General features: G+C 43.3%; 1 protein-coding gene across 9 annotated transcripts in view; it reads left to right on the forward strand.

Moving 5' to 3' along the window:
- The window catches only part of celf4 (CUGBP, Elav-like family member 4), a 255,505-nt gene that overhangs the window by 163,132 nt on the left and 73,137 nt on the right, over positions 1-19,236 (forward strand). For 6 of the 9 annotated variants that reach the window (XM_086041185.1, XM_086041186.1, XM_086041187.1 and 3 more), the window contains one exon: positions 2,890-3,055. In XM_086041185.1, coding sequence (XP_085897311.1) covers positions 2,896-3,055 — 160 coding nt within the window. In that variant the 5' untranslated portion in view covers positions 2,890-2,895. Of the gene's footprint in view, positions 1-2,889; positions 3,056-9,822; positions 10,600-19,236 lie in introns of those variants that run through there. The other 3 variants (XM_086041184.1, XM_086041183.1, XM_086041181.1) reach the window with 2 other exon arrangements.

Genomic DNA, 19,236 nt, shown 5'->3' on the forward strand with positions numbered 1-19,236 from the left:
TTCAGATGATTTTTTTTCCATCCTCTGGATTTCTTTTCATTTTTCTATTGAAGTCAGTTCCACAGTTAAGATATTTTTTAAAAAAGAGTAGCAGATATGAATTATCGTCATGATGACATGGCACATTTAACATCAGCATATTTCCATCTTCACAAAACAAGATTTATGAGCGGAATTTTCCACATGTATCTGCAAGAAATGGATCTCATTTTTTCTGCTGGATATAAATGAATGGGAACGGAAGCATCAATTCCAGCACACGCTTCAGAGACATCTGTTCCCTGCAGGCTTTGTGTCAGGGCTGCACTTCCAGGCAGGTGTATTGCCTTTGTGTTTGAAACCGGGGAGCCAAGTAGCTCCGTGTCGAGGAGATCGATGCACCCTGGGAAGTGTTGTCTCTGCTTCTGCATGTCATAAGGTTCTACCATAAAGGGAGAGGTCGCCCGGCTACAGTGGCCCGACACCTGTGTCCATTTGTGTGCAGTGGTGCGCACACGGTCACATTGGTTATCAACCTCACAGTCTGGACATTTCTGACGCCTAATTGAAACTTACAATTTGCTTCACAGTATGTGGAACTTTCCCTGGCTTATATATATGTCAAATCTCAAAAGTATTCCTACTTTAGAATAATGTGCATCCATTTTGCGTATACTTTCATGTGGGAATAATTTGGATCTAATTTCACATTTGTCTTGTAAAAGAGTGAGTTAGAAAGGAGGAGAGTGACGGCAGTACTGAACTCAGCCCCTTATGTGTCTTTCCCTTTGGGCTTACTATATCCAGATTAAAGGAGAGTTCACAGATAGGCGACAGGATCCAGCACCCATATCCAATCAAACGGTTCCCTGAAGGCAACCATGTGGTGCACACATATGTGGTCACAACCGCACAGCATGACACCCCCCCATGTCCTCCAGGAGTCCTCCACAAGAATCCTGAGAAGTTATGAGAAAGAGTCCAGCATCTTGAACAAATGGGAATGTATAAGAAGCCGAACTGTAGCATATACATTTTTTTTTTTTTTTTTTTTCGCCAGAGTCCTGCGTGAGCACAAGAAGACAAAGGGAGGAGGGAATGCTACCGAATGCCTTTTGAAAGCTCACGCTTGTCAGTGATTCTCCTTCCCTCTGCTCAAATGCCTTTGTGCAAGTCAGTTTGTAACACCGCTTACTTCTTTTCTGCTCCCCTCATGTGACAACACAATAGAGCTTTATTAGCGTTTGCAGGAAATATGTGCTTGTGTGTTTGTGAAATGCTCTGGGTGGCTAAAAAAAATATGGCACAGGCAGCTCCTCTTATAAATTCAAGAACTACCGGTAGATTTTTCTCAACTGTGTCTATTGCAGCATTGTGTCCATTTTTGGACTCATGGTCACATTTCATGAGAGACTCACACAATGACACTAGGTCCTGGACAACCAAATAACACAGAAGCACTTCCCGAAGCCATCACACTTGATCACCGTGTGAAGAAATCACACCAGGCGAGCATTTCCCTCTCATCTACCTTCTAGCCAGCGACAGAAGCAGGATGAAGCCGCGGCTCACATTTTCCCTGACAAAAGCCGTGGCAGTGAAGGGAAAGTGAAAAGGCTATAATAAATGCTACGAGGGAGGTACAAGGAAGAGAGCGCAGCGTTTGAAAACGGTAACCTTTTTCAGATGCTGATTTGGTATTCATTATTAATGACCTTTCCCTACCTGAGCTAAGCTGTAGCCAGGAAGCCGCTTTGTGTTAGAGCCTGCCAGAAGCTGGGGGGGACAGACGCTCCCGCCTTGTTCAGACTTGTTGCCTGATGGATTTCTTCACTCGGTATGTGTCTTTTTCAAACACACTGTTTAATTTGTCCTGCTGAGTCCACATGCTGAGTAAAGAATAGTAGGAACATATGTGGGCATGGAGTTAAAGTTCACAGAAGCACGCGGGAAACAAATTAGGGGTCAGGCGGGGAAGATTGCTGTTGTGGTATTTACATTGTCTGTCACTACCTGGCAGGGAGGAAGACAGGCAGACTGGCACACAGAGCACCCTCCCTCTTCCTCTCGCTCATCTTGTATTCAGCGCTCTCTCGATCTCATCACAAGGCATTCTCATGCTAATCGAACTTGAAGACCAACCATGCATACGGTGTATTTTCGCGCGAGTGTTTGCGAGTCTGAACAATTCAACTAAAATGTGCTCATTCATGCTCGCCGTTCTATTCACGCCGCTGACATCGCCTGAACACAGTGAAAGACATCCTGCTAAGAACATTTCAACTTCACTGCCAGTGAACGGACACTATACTGGGCGGGGCTAACTATTTATTACTCCTCCTTTCTCTTTGTCTTGTCTTTGTCTTTGCCTCAGCCTCGATCTGTCGTCCTTTTTGTCTCTCTGCTACTTTTTGTCATTATCAGTGAAACAGACTTATTCCATATGCTGTATTTATACTATATAATTGTCCAGTAGTTTTTGAAAATGTTACCCTGGTTTTAATTTGGAGTGGCTTGTACATGCAGTGGTACATGTAATGCAAAAATAGTGTAAAACCATAAAAAAATATATTGTCTTGATGTGATCAAATCCTTTGACAAAAGGATCTGAACCATGCATGAACTTGTGTAATTAATTTAATTTTGTTTCGACTAAATCAGAGAATTGATAATTGCATTCTAAGTCATGCTGGTACACGCCCAGTTTTATTTATTACTGTCAAAGTGCGAAAAGCAAAGGATACATCAGCGGTTCCTCAATTCTAGCTAATCTTTCGAACTTCCATGATGCTCGATCCTCGCGAAAGTTAGATCAAACTGAAATTAGGGCGGGTCATTTTAATTTAATTTTTTACCATTTTTTTAATTGTTTTTCACATTAATCAGGTGTACATTGTTGTGTTTCCACAGAAAAACATGATGAAGAATACGGTGGCGGCTGCCTGGGAGACATTGAGTGGGAAACCCAGGTTGGAGCCACCATTGTCGGGACCACATTGGACAATGGAGCTGAGACTTTTGGCAAGCCAATACCTTCAGCTCCACCACACAAGAGGAGCACACAGTGGAACCGCAGGTAATCGCAGGCAGTGAAAAAGTACATGAGTCATTTCATCACTTCTTGCTGTCTGCCAGCAAAGACTGACTGTGAGAAGGGTTACCGTCCAAACTGAAAGCCGTTGAACGGAAAACATGTTAAATTCTACATTTACAACAGCAATATGGCAGGGAAAAGGAAAAGACATTCTGAATGGTGTGAAACATTGTCGATGCTGCACTTTTAACACAAGATCTGAGTTGCGCTGGAATATCAAAAACCGCAATGTTGACTGCGTACGGCGCTCCATGAAGTGAAGTGTTGCTTATGGTTATACTACTATGTTCTGCTCTTGGAAAGTTTTTTTTTTCTCTCAAGAATATGTTCTATTCAGGCCCACTAGTTGAAAAAAGACATTATGATTAATATGAAATGACTTAAGCAGCAAAATCCACCCGTTTTCAAGCCATCTCAGGGGGCGGCCATTTTGTCACTTCTGTCAACTGAAAGTGACATCACTCATATTCCACAAACACAATATTAATCAGAATGCTGTGTTTCAACCAGTGGGCCTGCATAGAACATATCCTAAAAAAAATCTATGTTTGGGTTTACTTCAGCTTTAACAGTTCGGGCTCCACAATTCAACCCACTGAGTGTCCCTGATTTAGGTGATCTGTGGTTGCAATGGCATTTACAGGGATGCTAATTGCTTATATCAGGGCAAAGCTTAAAAGAAAACATCAAGAGGTATTAGCAACAATTACTGGGAAAAAAAATGGTGTAAAAATATAGACCACACAAAATGGCATAAACGCCACGCTTCATCCGTACTCTGGACTTTTAGTTTGCCCAGGGGCATATCTAGCAGAGAATCAGGTGTTGTCACATTCCCTTGTGAGCCCCTCTGTCCTCCCTGCAGCAATTAATGGCTCCTTGGAGTCAGACACTCTGGCCTCAAAATGGCTCCCTATCTAGAATGGAGGTGTCACATCACCCTGACAACCAGGTCAAGCCCTCCGAGTATCATCAGTGTGTGCCAACAAAGCCAGGAGTCAGAGGTCATCTCACCTTATGATCTCTCTGTGGAATTGATCTGTTGTAGTGGAAATGGGGTTTTTGAGCTTCGTGATTTAGACAGCATCCAGACACTTTTTTTTTTTTTTTTTTCTTGTCAGACCTCCATGAGAGACCGCATGGCTCACGACATCGGACGCACAAAAGGAACTGCAGCCTAATTAGGCTAATTAGCTGTCCTTTTTCCCCCATTTGTGTACATGTGTCTCTTGAAGGCAAATGCATGTTTGTTTATGTGACTTGATGTCCGGGCAACGTTGTACAGAAGCTTGTGTTTGTCAAGAGGACCGTGTTTTGGGGCCAGAGAGTCAGTGAAGGAGAGGAGCTGTCAGCACAGCTGATCTGTACAGCCGGTGCTCGGCACAAGCACAGACGCCCACCCATGTCAAATGTCACCGCACTAATCTCTTTCCAATGCAGCCCTGCTATAACCGCAGGGGCCAGAGACAGACACAGCTCATTGCTTCCCAGGAAAGTCTCCCATTCCAAACCGACAAGCTTTCCTTAAATGAGATCCATAACATCCTCTCAATATTGGGTTCCACATCAACTGTTGCTTGTTTTATTAAAAACTGAGCATATGTGTGATGTAAACATTCTTAAAGATGAAGTCGACGCCCCCAAAAATATTTGCAATAATATGTTCTATGCGTGGGGCGGCACGGTGGTTGACTGGTTAGCACGTCCATCTCGCAGTTCAGAGTTGGTGAGTTCGATCCCGGCCCCGGCCTCCCCGTGTGGAGTTTGCATGTTCTCCCTGTGCCTGCGTGGGTTTTCTCCGGGTACTCCGGTTTCCTCCCACATTCCAAAACCATGCATGGTAAGTTGATTGGACACTCAAAATTGCCCCTTGGTGTGATTGTGAGTGTGTGTGTTTGTTTGTCTCTGTGTGCCCTGCGATTGGCTGGCAACCAGTTCGGGGTGTCCCCTGCCTGCTGCCTGATGACAGCTGGGATAGGCTCCAGCATGCCCGCGACGCTTGTGAGGACAAGCGGTATAGATAATGGATGGATGGATGGATGTTCTATGCGCCTTCACTAGTCTAACGATGGCATTCTGATTAATATTGCGCTTGTGGAATGTGAGTTAAGCAGCAAAATCCACCTGTTTTTAGCCATCTCAGGGGGTAGCCATCACTGTCGACTGAAAATGACATCAAAGTCGCTCAGGGCTCAGGTAGCGACCAATCACGGTTCACCTGTTTTCTGAAGTTGAGCCGTGATTGGTCATTAGCTGAGCCCGAGCGACTGTGATGTCATTTTTAGTCGACAGCAAGTGGCAAAATGGCTGCCCCCTGAGATGGACACTGCTTAACTCATATTCCACAAAGGCAATCTTAATCAGAAGGCTGTTTTTCGACTAGTGTGGGTGCATAGAACACATTCTTGTAAAGATTTTTTGGGGGTTGACTTCCCCTTTATAGAGGGATAGGCATGGCATGCCTCACCTTTTTATATTGAAATTAGCCTGTTTGTGTATGTCAGCAGGATTAAACTTGGCTCTTCTTCTTCTTCTCCTTCTTCTCCTCATCGTCCTCCTATTCCAAAAAAGGCTCTTTAACTACGTTCAAGAATCTCCCTTTCCATAGATATATACTGATCTAATTTCCTACGTATTAAAATAAAGGCGGCGAGACACATTCAGTCCACTTATTTGTCAGAAGAATGCTTTAATATAGTTATTTTAACGCCTCTAATGTGTTACTGGATGCGTTTGACACATTGTTTCATTTTCTCGTTGACAGAAAATATAATGCTTCATCTAATGTGAACTTATTGGAAGATACCTCCACATGGCCCAGCTAAAACATATTCTAGCTCAGGATATTAAACAATTCAATATTCAGTCTGCAAGCGGTGCAAGTATGGCTTTCTGTTTGGTGATGACCTTAATTATCGATGGGTATCAAAAATGATCAAATACACCTGCACTGTCTATGGGATCCAATAAAAGAGTTGAATCCCATGTTTATTTATTTTTTTTCGAATACAATGATTATTTTTAACTGACAATATTAGAAAGATGTGAACATAACACTGGTAGTGTTTGGATTTTATCACACTGGTTAAGTGTTTGCCCTGCTCGTGTAACTAGATGAATATTAGTAACCTCATAGTTTTATAGTGCAGTTCAACATCACTGCAAACTTCAATGACAATAATAAAGAGGAAGATCTTGGGATTGTCTTGGTCTACTTAATGAAGTGGTCAGTGAGCTTTTTTTATTTTACCCACAATTTTGTTGACCCAGGTTAGATTGTTGCTTTGCTGGGCTAATGAAAGATTGACCGAAATCGACCGTGTGTGGTCAGCGACACATTGTCTATCCCAGGGGTGTCCAAACTTTTTGCAAAGAGGGCCAGATTTGGTGAGGTGACAATGTGTGGGGGCCGACCATTCAGTTTCAAGTTGCTTAAAATTTTCACAGCTTTTTTTTACCAGTCACCTCATAGTTTGCATGTTTCGTTTGGTAGTGACTCTTGATGCAGAATTTCTTAACATAACTTTGACAGTGGTGTTTTCGGAGAGGCAGAGCGCGCTTGAGCATATTTCCGAAAGCAGCCGAGAGGGCAGCCTGAGGTCTGCTGCCATCTGGTGGTGAAATGTAAAACTGCTTTTTTTTTTTTTTCCAACGTGTATTTTGAACTGTGGTCAACATGACGGGCCACTCGTTAATTTTCATGCCAGAGGCTGAAGGCAGAAATTTGAACCGAACTTTGGAGATGCCTGGTCTATCCAATGCCATTATAGCCAGAAAAACAAGTATTGGCAGGCTAAATTCAGAACCTCGGACAGAGCAAACTTCCAGCACCAGGGACAGACGCAGTGGATTTGTTCCAGGACCATGGACAGAAACAAGCATATGCACATTATTGAAGAACCATGGACAGAGGAACATAGGCTCTTTATTCCAGCACCCCGGACAGCATACCTGCGTTCCAAGGACAGAGATATGGGACGGTTCTAGGCATGGACAAATTCTTTACCTGAACCTTGCATCATGTTTTCAGGCTCCACATACAATATGCTGCACTGCATTTTTTTTTTATTGAACCACAAAAACATGGTGTGATTGTCAAGGAAGAGAGAATGTGGACATTTTGAGAGACTGTTGGCTATAATCGATTTCCTCATTCACTGACTGCAGCCCTGCATTCTAGTGACAGATACTACGCATCTTGCTTTCTAGCCAGTTGATTATTATTATTAACCATCGTTTTTTTGAGTCTGAAAGTTCATGTGCATTTTGGATTGCTGCTACATCAAATTTTGAATCGTAGAGTCACGAATACTGCGCAACATTTGACAGTCTGCACTATATTGTGAAAATGGAAACAATTCCTACATCGTCATAATGTTTGACTGTTTCATTCTAATTTTTAAGAACAGATTTTTTTTATGTTTGATCAATTGAACACATTGTGTAAGAATTAACCCTTTAGTGTAGCAATTGCTGATTGTTCATGGGCTAGGTGTGAACTTCTTAACCATTGGAAATGTTTCACTGTACCCTGCAAATGGATCATCTGAAGCCTGTTTAAGCACCTTTCAAATACATCCAGACATCCATTTTCTCTAATGCTTATCTTGTCCATGGTCATGGGTGAGCTGGAGCCTATCCCATCTTACTTCAGGTCAAAGACAGGCTACACCAATTCTATACATTTTGCTTTACTGTCAGGGGTGATTCTGTGCTGCTTTCGACACACCTTACAAGTTGGCACACGAGGCGTTTTTCCCCCGATGAATTATACGTATAATGCATTTCAGCAGTTTTAAAATACATACAATTTGGCGACTGCAGCTGAGATTGAGTGAGAGGTGTGGTACATCCCGGACAGACAGCAGTCAATCAGTCACACAGAGAGACAGACAGCCATTTTCATTTCATAACCCTTATTACGTCTCTGTATTATCTAATTTGCATGTTTTGGATCGCAGGAAGAGTCTAAAGAATCTGTTTCAGAATTTGTCACCTATGCACATAAATCAGATAATCTTTGTGCGGTTATATACATGATGGGCTAATCATTTCAGTTAAAATCAAGATTTTCAAATTGGATCTATGACCAAACACTCCCTGCATAATCAATACAATGAAGTGTCCTCCCGTTACGCCACATTGTATGTAAAATATTGCCAATGGTAAGTCAGGCATGAGTGCAGGCCAGTCAGCAGTGCATGGTGAGTGGGGGGACGCCCTGAGGGAAAGCTTGGAGAGCAGAGCACAGTGTCATGCCAAAGAAAGCAAAGTTCCCCCCGCCCCACTGGGGCCCGGTCATGCCGTGAAAACGAGATGACATTACCGGGCCATTTAGCTGGCGGAAGAGCAGAAAGAAATAGGTGAGAGAGGCACCTAGTGTATCGCTTTTGTTATATAATGGTTGGCTAATGTGTCAGTAGAGAGGGGAAAGGGGGGTTCTTGTGATATAAAGAACATTATAAAAGTATAGCACATGTTCAGTTGCTCATAATTGAACAATGGATCAATGTGTCAGCACAGTACACTGTGTTCCTTTGCATAAATATACAAGAGATGCATTGCATCTTCATAGTGAAAAGTAGGCCCCGTTTATGTGACATGCACATTTTTCTAAACTATAAAATTGCTCATTTTCTTGTAAACAGCAACAGCACTTTTTTGTTTCAAACTGTTGTAAATTGTTAAAAGGCAGTTTTTTTTTTTTTTTTATAAAGTTCTCAGATTGTGCAAGTGGTGATAATGTAGCCAGTCAGTGTATGTTCACACTGTTGATGTATTCTTTGACTATTGAATATCTACTGCATGTTCTTTTCTGACGCAGGTTTCTGTCTGCATTTGCTCATCCACTCATACTTGGTTGTCAATATTGTAATTTTCACTCATTAGTCTATACCCATTGCTTCCCCATTATCATTTACAGTATGCCAGTAAAGCATTAATACAAACACAATTTTTACAAAGATTTTTACAAACCAATAAATGGCTTTTGGTCAATTTGTCTGTTTTAGCACCATGACGATCACCTTAAAGCAAATGCCATAATTGAAAGGGAATATCTGTGCCTGACATTATATTCCGAGACACCCTAATGTGCCCCCTCTGAACGCCACTCGGCGGTGCTCACAGACTTTCCCTTTATGGGAGCTCGCGCATCCAGAGCACAAGGCTTCAGGAATAACACATTAAACTTACATATTGGCATGCCCACGTTCAGCTGTTATGAATAATGACACACAAAGACAGAAGAAATGGCAATCGTGAAAATAAAAGCCTTCTTTGGACTGGAACGTTTTCGTTTCAGCACCGCGGAGCTGTCCGGCATCTCGACGCGTGAGGCAGGATTCATGCGGCCAAATAAAAGGCTGTGAAATGAGATTTAAACACCAACAGTCCACATTGTCTATTTAATTGAATATAGCATTTTTGATACAAAGTGAGTGAGCGCGTCATTTTCTAGTGATTGAGTGCTTTTTCACTTGCTGAGCAGGAGCACAAAGGACCGTTTTCCTCTATATTTCTCTATTTATAGACACTCTCGCCTCGGTGGAATGTACCATTCGGTCATCCCATAAGAAAATAGGGGGAGCAGGGAAGCTGTGTTTGACATAAGCCAAGTTTAAAGCGAGTTTTCCTTACTGAAACCTCCCCACCGCCGTGGCAGAGGTTGAGTCGGTCCTGCTGGTTTAAACCGAGAAGACACCCATAGCGACTCGAATGCAAAAAAAAATTAAAGGGTGCCAAGAAGCTGGGACGAGGGAACGTGGGTGTAAATAGGCAGTGAACACGCTTGGTCTCTCTCTCTCTCTCTCTCTCTCTCTCGCTCACTCTCTCTCTCTCTCTCTCTCTCTCCCTCCCTCTGTCTTTCTGCCTCCCCCTCTCTCTCTTCTATCTCTCTCGCAACTCCCTTCACTCTCTCTCTGTTTCCTCTCTTTTATTATATCAATGAACGACTTTCTGAGTAGGACTTAAACATAAGGAATCAAAAGCCTCCATCGGGACCGAAACGGTATCACGCGTTTCTGCTATGCGACTTGGCCGCACGCTACATGTGTTTTCCCATCAATGTAAATATTGGCTTTGATAGGACGAGAGCCCAATCAGCTCCGGCGCGCCTTGCTTTCGGACGCGAATTTTGACCAAGACTTACACCTTGCCTTTTCATTCGCCACCACTACCATCGCCGTCTGCTGCTGTTGCAAGCCACCCTCACACTCGCTGGCCGCTCCGAACGACGATGGCAACTTTAACCAACGGGCAGGTGGACGCCACGGTGCACGGTGTCGGGGTCGGTGTCGGGGTGGTCTCCGCCAACACCAACGGGCTAGTGAACGGATTAAGCCACAACCACAACCCGGCGGGCTGCCCGGCCACCATCCCCATGAAAGACCACGATGCCATCAAACTCTTCATCGGTCAGATCCCCCGCAACCTGGACGAGAAGGACCTGCGGCCCCTCTTCGAGGAGTTTGGCAAGATCTACGAGCTCACGGTGCTCAAGGACCGCTTCACGGGCATGCACAAAGGTGGGTGACGCTCCCGGCATCTGTCACACAGACTGGAGGGCGTCAGGAGCGCCTCTCTGTCATGTCAAAAAAAAAAAAAAAAAAAAAAAAAAGACAGAATGACGTTTCGTCGCTGTGAATGTCCTAAATCCGAATATCACAGCATAAAGAGTGTTACAAAAAACGGGAGTCACGACAGCATAAGTGCGTGTCGGCTGCTTTTGGGTTGTGTGCAGGCATAGTCCGACGCTTGAAAACGTGCTTTCATTCACTTGACTAAACCCAGGCCATTAAACTCACGTTTTCATGTTGCAAATAGCTGGAGGCTGTGTTTGATTGCCCGCAGCAGTGTGCAGAATTGGCGTGCGCGTGTGTGCGTCGTCCGAACGCTCGTATGTGCAACTAAAGTAGTCGGTCAATAATTAATTGTGTCCTTTCCACGTTTTTTTTTTTTAATTCCATTAAAACTTTTTGGGTTGCCACACAATAGTGCCTGGATTCACTTACAGTGGCTATTAATTAGGCTGGTTTAACTTAATGACCCATTAAATGATGTCAAACGTCTTCAACTGGTTGGACATTGAGGTGTAATATTAGTCTTTGTTTAGGTGCAACAGGAATGATGGTGCTTCCCACTTGTACTTTATTTTCCTCACTCAAGGGAAGGCAAATCACCATTTAATGAGAGGTCAGTAATTGATCCACTGTACCTGCAGGACATCTCCCAGGGGAGTAAAGTACATTAGGAAAAAATATCACTTTCTGTAAGCCGCTTTAAAACTGTCCTGTAAACCTTTTGGTGTCCAATGCTGAATGTTTTAGAAAATGATAAATATATACAAACGATTTCAGAGGATCCGGATCGACACGGGAGAACAAAAGAGACAAGAGGAGAACAGTTGGCATTGGGGGTATATTTTATTAATAGCACAGCTGTAGCAGACCCCCCGTTGGACAGTTAATCACCAGTGGCCCCAGAACTATAGGCATGGCTCACCAGCTGATTCTAAGAACTGTCTCCTCACTGCGATATACAGCCCTGTTTCCCACTTTCATTAGCGAGTCCCCGCTGTGCTCATATTTTAACTAGCTGGAGGCACTAGCTACTGCCTGCCTGACTCACTCGCATTCCCTGCAAAGACCTCAAACACCTTCCAGCCACTTTCTATATAAGAAGTGTTCCAAATTAGCAGAAAGCAAAAGAATGCAAACATCACAACTTAGTGACTCAGAGGTAGGCAGGAGTCGCAGGACCGAAATATTTTTTTTTTAAAAATGTGTTCTAAAGCTACTTTTTTTTTTTTTTTTTTTTTTACCCTCAAGACATTCTTAGTAGCATGTATGCCTACCCTCTGCCAAATCACGTGTGAAATGTGTTGTTGTCAATCACATACAATTGTAATTTGTCAGTCTTGTCAGTATTTTCATGCAGTAAGAGCTTCTTAAGAAAAGTTTGTGCAGCTGCCCTTAAACCGCTCAACTATTTTGGTGTCTTTTAGTTGTCCTCACTCCCTTATATCATCTTGTTGGTCCTATGTGTGTTGTTCAGTATGAAGCAGAAACTGTACATACATTTCCAGTCTGTCCACTATGTTGAACCTCTTTTATTAAAAAAAAAAAAAAAAAGAGGAGGAAAGCCACTCTATACTTAAAGGTTGTCATCACTAACAATGTAGTGCCTCGCATTGGGATACCGTTAGCCCCATTTAACTGAACAAGGATGCACTTTTACAAAGAAATAAGCTCGGTTTCAGCTCACTGCTCCACAGCCTTTTTTTTTTTCCTTTTTCTGCTACCGCAGGTAATAAATGTTGCTTATCCTGTTCTACAGTATCAACATGCCCAAAGAAGCAGCCTTCCCTATGGTAATGCTGCCTCTGAAGAAAGAGACCCCTATTATAGCCATTGTCAGCTGCGCCTGTGATACTATTGCCATAACCCTCCCCATAATGACTCCATGTATCACTGGTAATCTAGTCTTTAGGATTCTGTCCCCTTGGAACAGAGGGCTGGGAGGAGGTGGGAGCAGGGGGAGGGGGGGGGGGGGTGCAGAGGTCTGCAGAGTCTGGGAGTGGGCGCTGGGACACCAGCGCAGGCCTACATTCTCTCAATGATTTTATTTCTCTCCCCTCTGCGACCGAGCCATGCTAATAGAGGCCATTTATAATGGTCACCGGCTGCTACCGCCGCTGCTGCAGCTACCAAGCACAGCGGGTCTGAGGCACACAGTTAGCACACAGAGGCAGCCTTCAAGATTGCGCCTCGCTTGTATTCAACAAGACAATGCGGGGACGGGATTGCAGCCACCGTTCAGTGGGATTGTATGTAAAAATGGGAGTTAGCCGTGATGAGTTGCGCATGTGAAGGAGTCGGCAGAAAAGTCTCGTCATAACGCCTTGTACTTTTTCATCGTAAACACGACTGTCAGTAAGTTTGTTTTTCTATCATTGAGCGGTTGGATTTAATGTGATATGTTCTTGGACCGGAGTTGTAAATGGAGGAACAACTGCTGTTTCATGGACTCAGCCAGTTGGCGTTGCAAAGCCTGAGGGTCAAGCTAAAGGCTGTTAAGACTTCATTATTTCCGCTCAGTCTTGACCTGGTGAGAGATGTAAACAAAGTGTCACAGTTAGTTTGCTCTGGAAAAAATAAAAACATCCTTACTCAAACAGTAATAGACGATGCCAATATCTTGTAATTCACGACACTTGTCTTATCCATACTGCAGATGTCTTACGATACAGAAAGCTGCTCATAAAGGGAATTGAATCTCTCTCCGATCGCCTATTTTGATATTCGAGCCTCTTTTAAATGAATATGTCAGAGAAGAAGACGCACAACACAGTGTGGGGCGTATCATGTTTGGTAAAACCAGAAAGTCATGACGCCAAAAACATGAAAGACTCATGCTGTGTTTTATTGCAGGCAATTAGATGTTAGAAGCTACCATTAGAGAAGTACCATCTGCAGAAAGGAGGATAAAACCAAATTTGCCTTCGAACAAAAACTGTGAGCATGTATGTGTGTGTGTGTGTGTGTGTTTGTCCCGCAGGTCTACGTTAATGCAGCATGCGTTCCGGACGAAAAATTTCACTCCAGTTGCATCATCCTCTCTGTGGGATCTTTCTCTATCTCCTCTTGCATTTGCTTTGGGATCCTTCTGTGTGTGTGTGTGTGTGTGCGCGCGTGTGTGGACTCCTCCCAGAATACTACACTCAGCTTCTCTTACAATGCACAGTCAGACTCCACTTTGTGTCCTGTTTCTATCAAGATGCATCACTATCGATTCGGGGTGTTCTTGTAAGGAGGACCGCAACATGTGTCACAGAGGATGGCGCTACTTACAAAAGTACACTTAGCCCGCAGCGCCACCCTGCTCTCGCCAGGCACACTGTTGAAAAGCTCAGAAGTGTTAGACGAAAGAAAAAAAAAAAAAAAAAGGGCGGAGCACTAAGAGGAAATACAGTGAACCTAATTTGTAAGGAAGAGAAGTGCCTCAGTTGTCCATTATTGTTGCGGTGAACTGCGAGATGGCCGAGCGGGGAGTCGCTTGTGTCACATGGGCATTCGAAGAGGAAGACAAAGAAGGGCACTACTGCGCGTATTAGCATGCTAACAGCAAGAGTGGAGCCATGAAGCCTGTCACGGAGATGGGTCCTTCCTATATTTCTGACCTCAGTGCTCCTCTCATTAAAACCACTGACCTTTGCATACTGTACACAGTGAGAGGGAGACGATGCAAAGGAATGGCTGAGCTGTGAAATGGCAAGTTACTTCCGACATCCTGTATGCGAAACTGTCGTAACGCGAGTAAAGTGCCGGGTTGATGAACCCTTAACATTCATCTGATATGTTTGATTAAAATATGTACAAAGTCAAATTGTTCCAATCTGGAATAGCTTCATCTACTTGAGGCGGTTGGTCACCGCCCCAGTCGGCCCTAGTGCAAGTAGACCATAATGGGGGGAAAAAAAATAAATAAATTCCTCGATCCATCACATTGGGGTCTTGTTTGGGATACCTTGCCACCCATTCAAAAGTCTCCAATTGTGCTTGTTGAAGGTAATACTATAATACTTGTTTGGATCTGGATAGTGAAGTGTAGACTAAAGAAGTGGATCACCTAGGAAACAGTTTTATGAGTAATGAAATATTTTCCCAAGGGCTGCAATTGTATATAATTTGATAAACTAGTTATGTTTTCTTTTAGGGCTGGGAAAAAAAATATCCATTTGCGATGTATCATGATACTTGAGCAGTGTTTGAACCCCAGTACAACGAAAGGTACTAGTACCACACTTTGAGAATCACAGTTCCAAAGCAGCCCACGGTAAGCTAACAGAACTCGACAGCTCCGTGGAAATGTAGCTTCGGTTATTTCTTATTTAAAGGAGATTTAGCCCCCTGGTACCCGCGCACAGGTGAGGCAGAATGAAGACAGAATGGCCACATGTTGATGCTTTTTAAAGTCTTTGAGAACTCAATTTCAGAATTACATTATCCTGGGAAGCCACTTAATTCACCCGCAGAAAACATTTCATGTTAATAGTTCAGAGATCACGCAGTGTCCTAGTGTATACTTGTGCATTAGTGTGTACTTAATGTCTCTACTTGGCAAAGGCACGGCACTCGGTGGATGGCAGTTCTGACCCGTGGAGAAGAGCAGATGCTGATAGATGCGGCTTTTTTTTTTTTTTTTTTTTTTTTACTGGTTTATTAGTTTTATACAGCCTACTGTGCAAATGTTATAGTTTTTTATGCTCACCTAATCTGCTCAACCAATAGCCCAGAGCGATTTTAAAATGAAATCGGTGTTTCATCAACATTTGGCCTTTAGTATTCCATATGGTTCCCAGTCTTGCTTTTCTATTGTTGTGTTCGTTGCCTCGGTTGAATGTATTAGTAGATGGAGGTTTTTTTTTTTCCCCACAGCATTTTTAATAAATGCTCGTTAGGCTTATAAATAGGTTCTATTTCCCAGGCTCTTGCATCACGTGCGCAGTTCTAACAACTTGACACCTTGGGTATATGTTGTGTTTTTTCCGTTTTCCTTCTTAATCATGCTTGTGCTCGGCCGGTGTGCACTACCGGTGGCCGCTTGTTGAAAAGGTGCGTGTAGTACTTCTGAAATGTGTCAAAGTCATACAAGTTGGTTTTGAGCTGCACCTTTTGTTCTGTGTGGTTGCGTTTTTGTTTTTTTTTTGCCTGTGTTGCAAATAGCATGATCTTGTGTGGCGAAGAAGAGTGGCCACATTAGAGTTAAAACATGCACTGTGTTGAAAGTACTTTAGATGATGATAGATATCTAAATTGCTGAATAGGATCGTCCTCCCTTGAGTAGTTCTTCACTCTCCATGCTCCATTCCTTCCATCTGTCTTGCTGCCTCACTCTCTATATGGATCATTTTCTTTGGATTTTTTATTTTTTTTTATTTTCATAAAAACATATTCCCCAGGTTTTGTTGTAGCAAATATTATGGAATGCGTTGCATATTTTCCCGAAACATTTATCATATGTTCCCCTCCGTCCTTTTATACGTATATGCTCCGAACGTACAGTATGTGTGATTATACCGCAGACAACAGAACTGCGCAGGCTTCCCATTTAAAGAGGAATGCTCAATTGTAACTGTCTATGTTTAATAGTAATATTAATATTTAACGTGCAAGCGCAGATGGAGCCCTCACTATGCACATGAATTTAGCTCTTGCTGCAGCCCTGCACTGCAGAAGCTTTGCATGAGGAAATAGCAGCATGACGCAGCAGTATTATGAAAAATAGACCTTAATTTTGTCACCGCTAACAGTGTCAGTGGCCCATTAATTCACGTCCAGCGCGCCATAATTCTAGCTGTACTTTCTGCCCCGCATGTCATGTATTTGTTTGGAACTTGATTTTATGCATTCCCATTTTGGACTGTCTGTATTCAAATGGATGTCCTTTTTTTATTTACGCAGGTTTTATGGGAAATTATTTTTGGAACAAACACAGATTTCCTTTTCCAGCTTTCTTATAAAAGTAATGAACTGAAAAGACGGATCATTTCCAGAAAGCTGAGTTGATGTTTATTCTCCGCAAAACGGCTAATTGTAACCCCGAGTGGCATATCCAGGCATGTCTGCTGGATCCACAAGAATAGGGATTACATCAGGCTTGTGCTCTTTTTCCTGGACAGAATACAGCTCGGTGATCTCCGTGCATGTGCAACGTGTCGAACCAGACTTGTATTTGGCCCCCTGTGGATTTACAGTTTTGTATGTCCGATCCTCTATGGCTATGAAATGCAAAAGCCGCTAGATTTGAGACTCGCTGATTCGGTCTTCTTTCTTACCGTCTCCCTTCATGCTTATTTCATGTCTCCAATTAAAAATGCACCACGTTGACTTGTAAGAGGAAGGTGAGGTTGAGGGTTAGGGCTTTCCAAAGATCCCACTCAATTATTCAAAACCAAGGGCGATTCGGAAAATGGTCGGTGTATTGTAAGTCACGCGCGCAAGTTTTCGAGAGTTTGGGTTTCGAATGTCATAAAAGAACTTTGGATCAAACCAGTGGATGAGATAAGGTAAGACCCTATTCTCTAAATGAAGACAAAGGCGCTGTAACTTCGTATGTGCAACACGAACAATCGAAGCCTAAATACAGTAAAAAGAAAATATGGCCAACAAAAATGGCATATTTCCTTCGACGCACTTCTGCAGTCCATCACTGATGATTGCTATGCACCATTTTTGTGAAGTGTTTGTGGCACGTGTGATTCAGAACTCAGCTAGGCGCAGGGTGCTACAAATGTATTGGCTCCTTAACAAAATATCGTTCCTTTTTATGGGCTGTTCTACTCACTGCAAGTGAGAACACGTTGCATATTCTGACTCCCGGAGTCAGCATTCCTTGTTTAAAATATGACTTCTCTTTAGCAGATGCAAGAAGAACGTCTGACGTTAGCAACTCAGAACAGCTTTCTAATTCTTTCCTTTCATAACGACTGTAAATTTCTTCACAAGGAATGTGTGATGTTTGCTGCTTAACCAAGCGCCGTGAGGAATGAGAAGAGCTTTGTATGTTTTTTTTTTGTTTGTTTGCTTGTTTGAACGTTCTCTTTCGCAACTATAGCATTCGCCTCTAAAATTGGGAATTTTTCACATCAGATCTTATCATTCCAACCATATTGGCATCTCATTCGGGGAAGATACTTCAAGACCTTATCCTATTATGCTGGTTGGAGAGCAGATAGAGCAAAACACATCGTTGCGGAGGGAGATGGTGCAAGAGTGCGTAAAACGACACGCAGCTCAAAACGGAGGGAAATGTTGAAACAGGGTGATATAAGCGAATGCGTGAAAGAGGTGAGGGAGATCCACGGAAGAGAGTTAGGGAGAGGAGGGTGCACACAAAGACAGAATATCAAAAGGCGGACAGTCGAAAAGAAAGAGAGGATATTGTGAAAAAGAGGTGCAGCCCAAACTAGAGCGATTGTACAATGTGAGTGCAAGGCAGCGGCGGGATAGGAGTGGGCGAAGAGGAGGAGGAGGAGGAGGACGCCAGGGAGGAGATTGAGGGAGTCCCAGAGACAGATGTGGCCCTCGCTGGCCCCAGCTGATTGATAGCTTCTGGCCTACTTCCATGCCAGTCTCTGACCTCTCTGCCCTCTGCTGTAATTTATAGGGTGAGTTTTGCCAGATTTAAGTGCTACACTCTCTGACCATCATGGGCCAAGAAAGGAGAATGACCTTCTTTGGAAGAGAGCTCAATTCGACCCCCGCTGCTCTCGGCCACCCCAGGAGCAAAGTGTGCCCTCCGTATTAGCAGGATGATACGCAACTCATTAAGCGACACACTTTTTGGTCGTTTTTGGTTCGGGTCATGAAGTTTTGTTTTAGGATTTAACATCAGCAAGAATAGATTAATGAATGAAATTGCATTTCAGGGAATGGATCACGGGAATGGACTTTTGTCTCTAGGAGTACAGACTCTAAAATACTCAAATACTTGGAACATTTAGGGTTAGGATCAGGGTTCATCATTTTTTACAGACTGAACCATCTCCGGTTAATTATAGCATCTCATGAGGTCTTTCCCAGCTGAAAGAAAATGATATGACATTCCATTGTGCAAATATGTATGACAATAAACAAGGTCTTGTGGCCTTGTATATCTGCATCCTCCCTCTGGCGGACTCACTTGGTCGGCTGGGCTCAGCTGGGTTAGAGCTTGACCATTCAGAGTGCTTCGGCAATGCACGGCTCGGTCGGGGAAAGATCTGGACGGAAAGCCATCAGCAAATTTGCAAATTAATGGTTCCTGAGATCTTGGCTTTTTCCCCGCACAGGTTCCCAATGAGACAGAGCCGATCAGTTTGGGTATTTAATCACAGGACGGGAGATGGGAATCCTGGCCATACACTTCCAGCGTTTCACTTGGTGTGGAATGATCATGGAATTTATAGATAGAAATAGAGGTGTGGGTGTGTGTGTGTGTGTGTGTTTGCGTCCACATCACTCTGTGAACATTCATTATTTGATAAACATGGCTTCCCCTGGAGCACAATTTGTGTGTATTTGTGAGTTTTTGTGTGTGAGCGAGAGAGCCAGGGAGAGAGAGAGAGATTCCTTTACAGCTTATTCATCAATAATATGTAGACACACACACACTCTCATCGA

Source organism: Filicampus tigris, chromosome 9 (assembly GCF_054856515.1).
Source record: "Filicampus tigris isolate MCC_2025a chromosome 9, RoL_Ftig_1.0, whole genome shotgun sequence".
In the NCBI taxonomy this organism is placed as follows: domain Eukaryota; kingdom Metazoa; phylum Chordata; class Actinopteri; order Syngnathiformes; family Syngnathidae; genus Filicampus; species Filicampus tigris.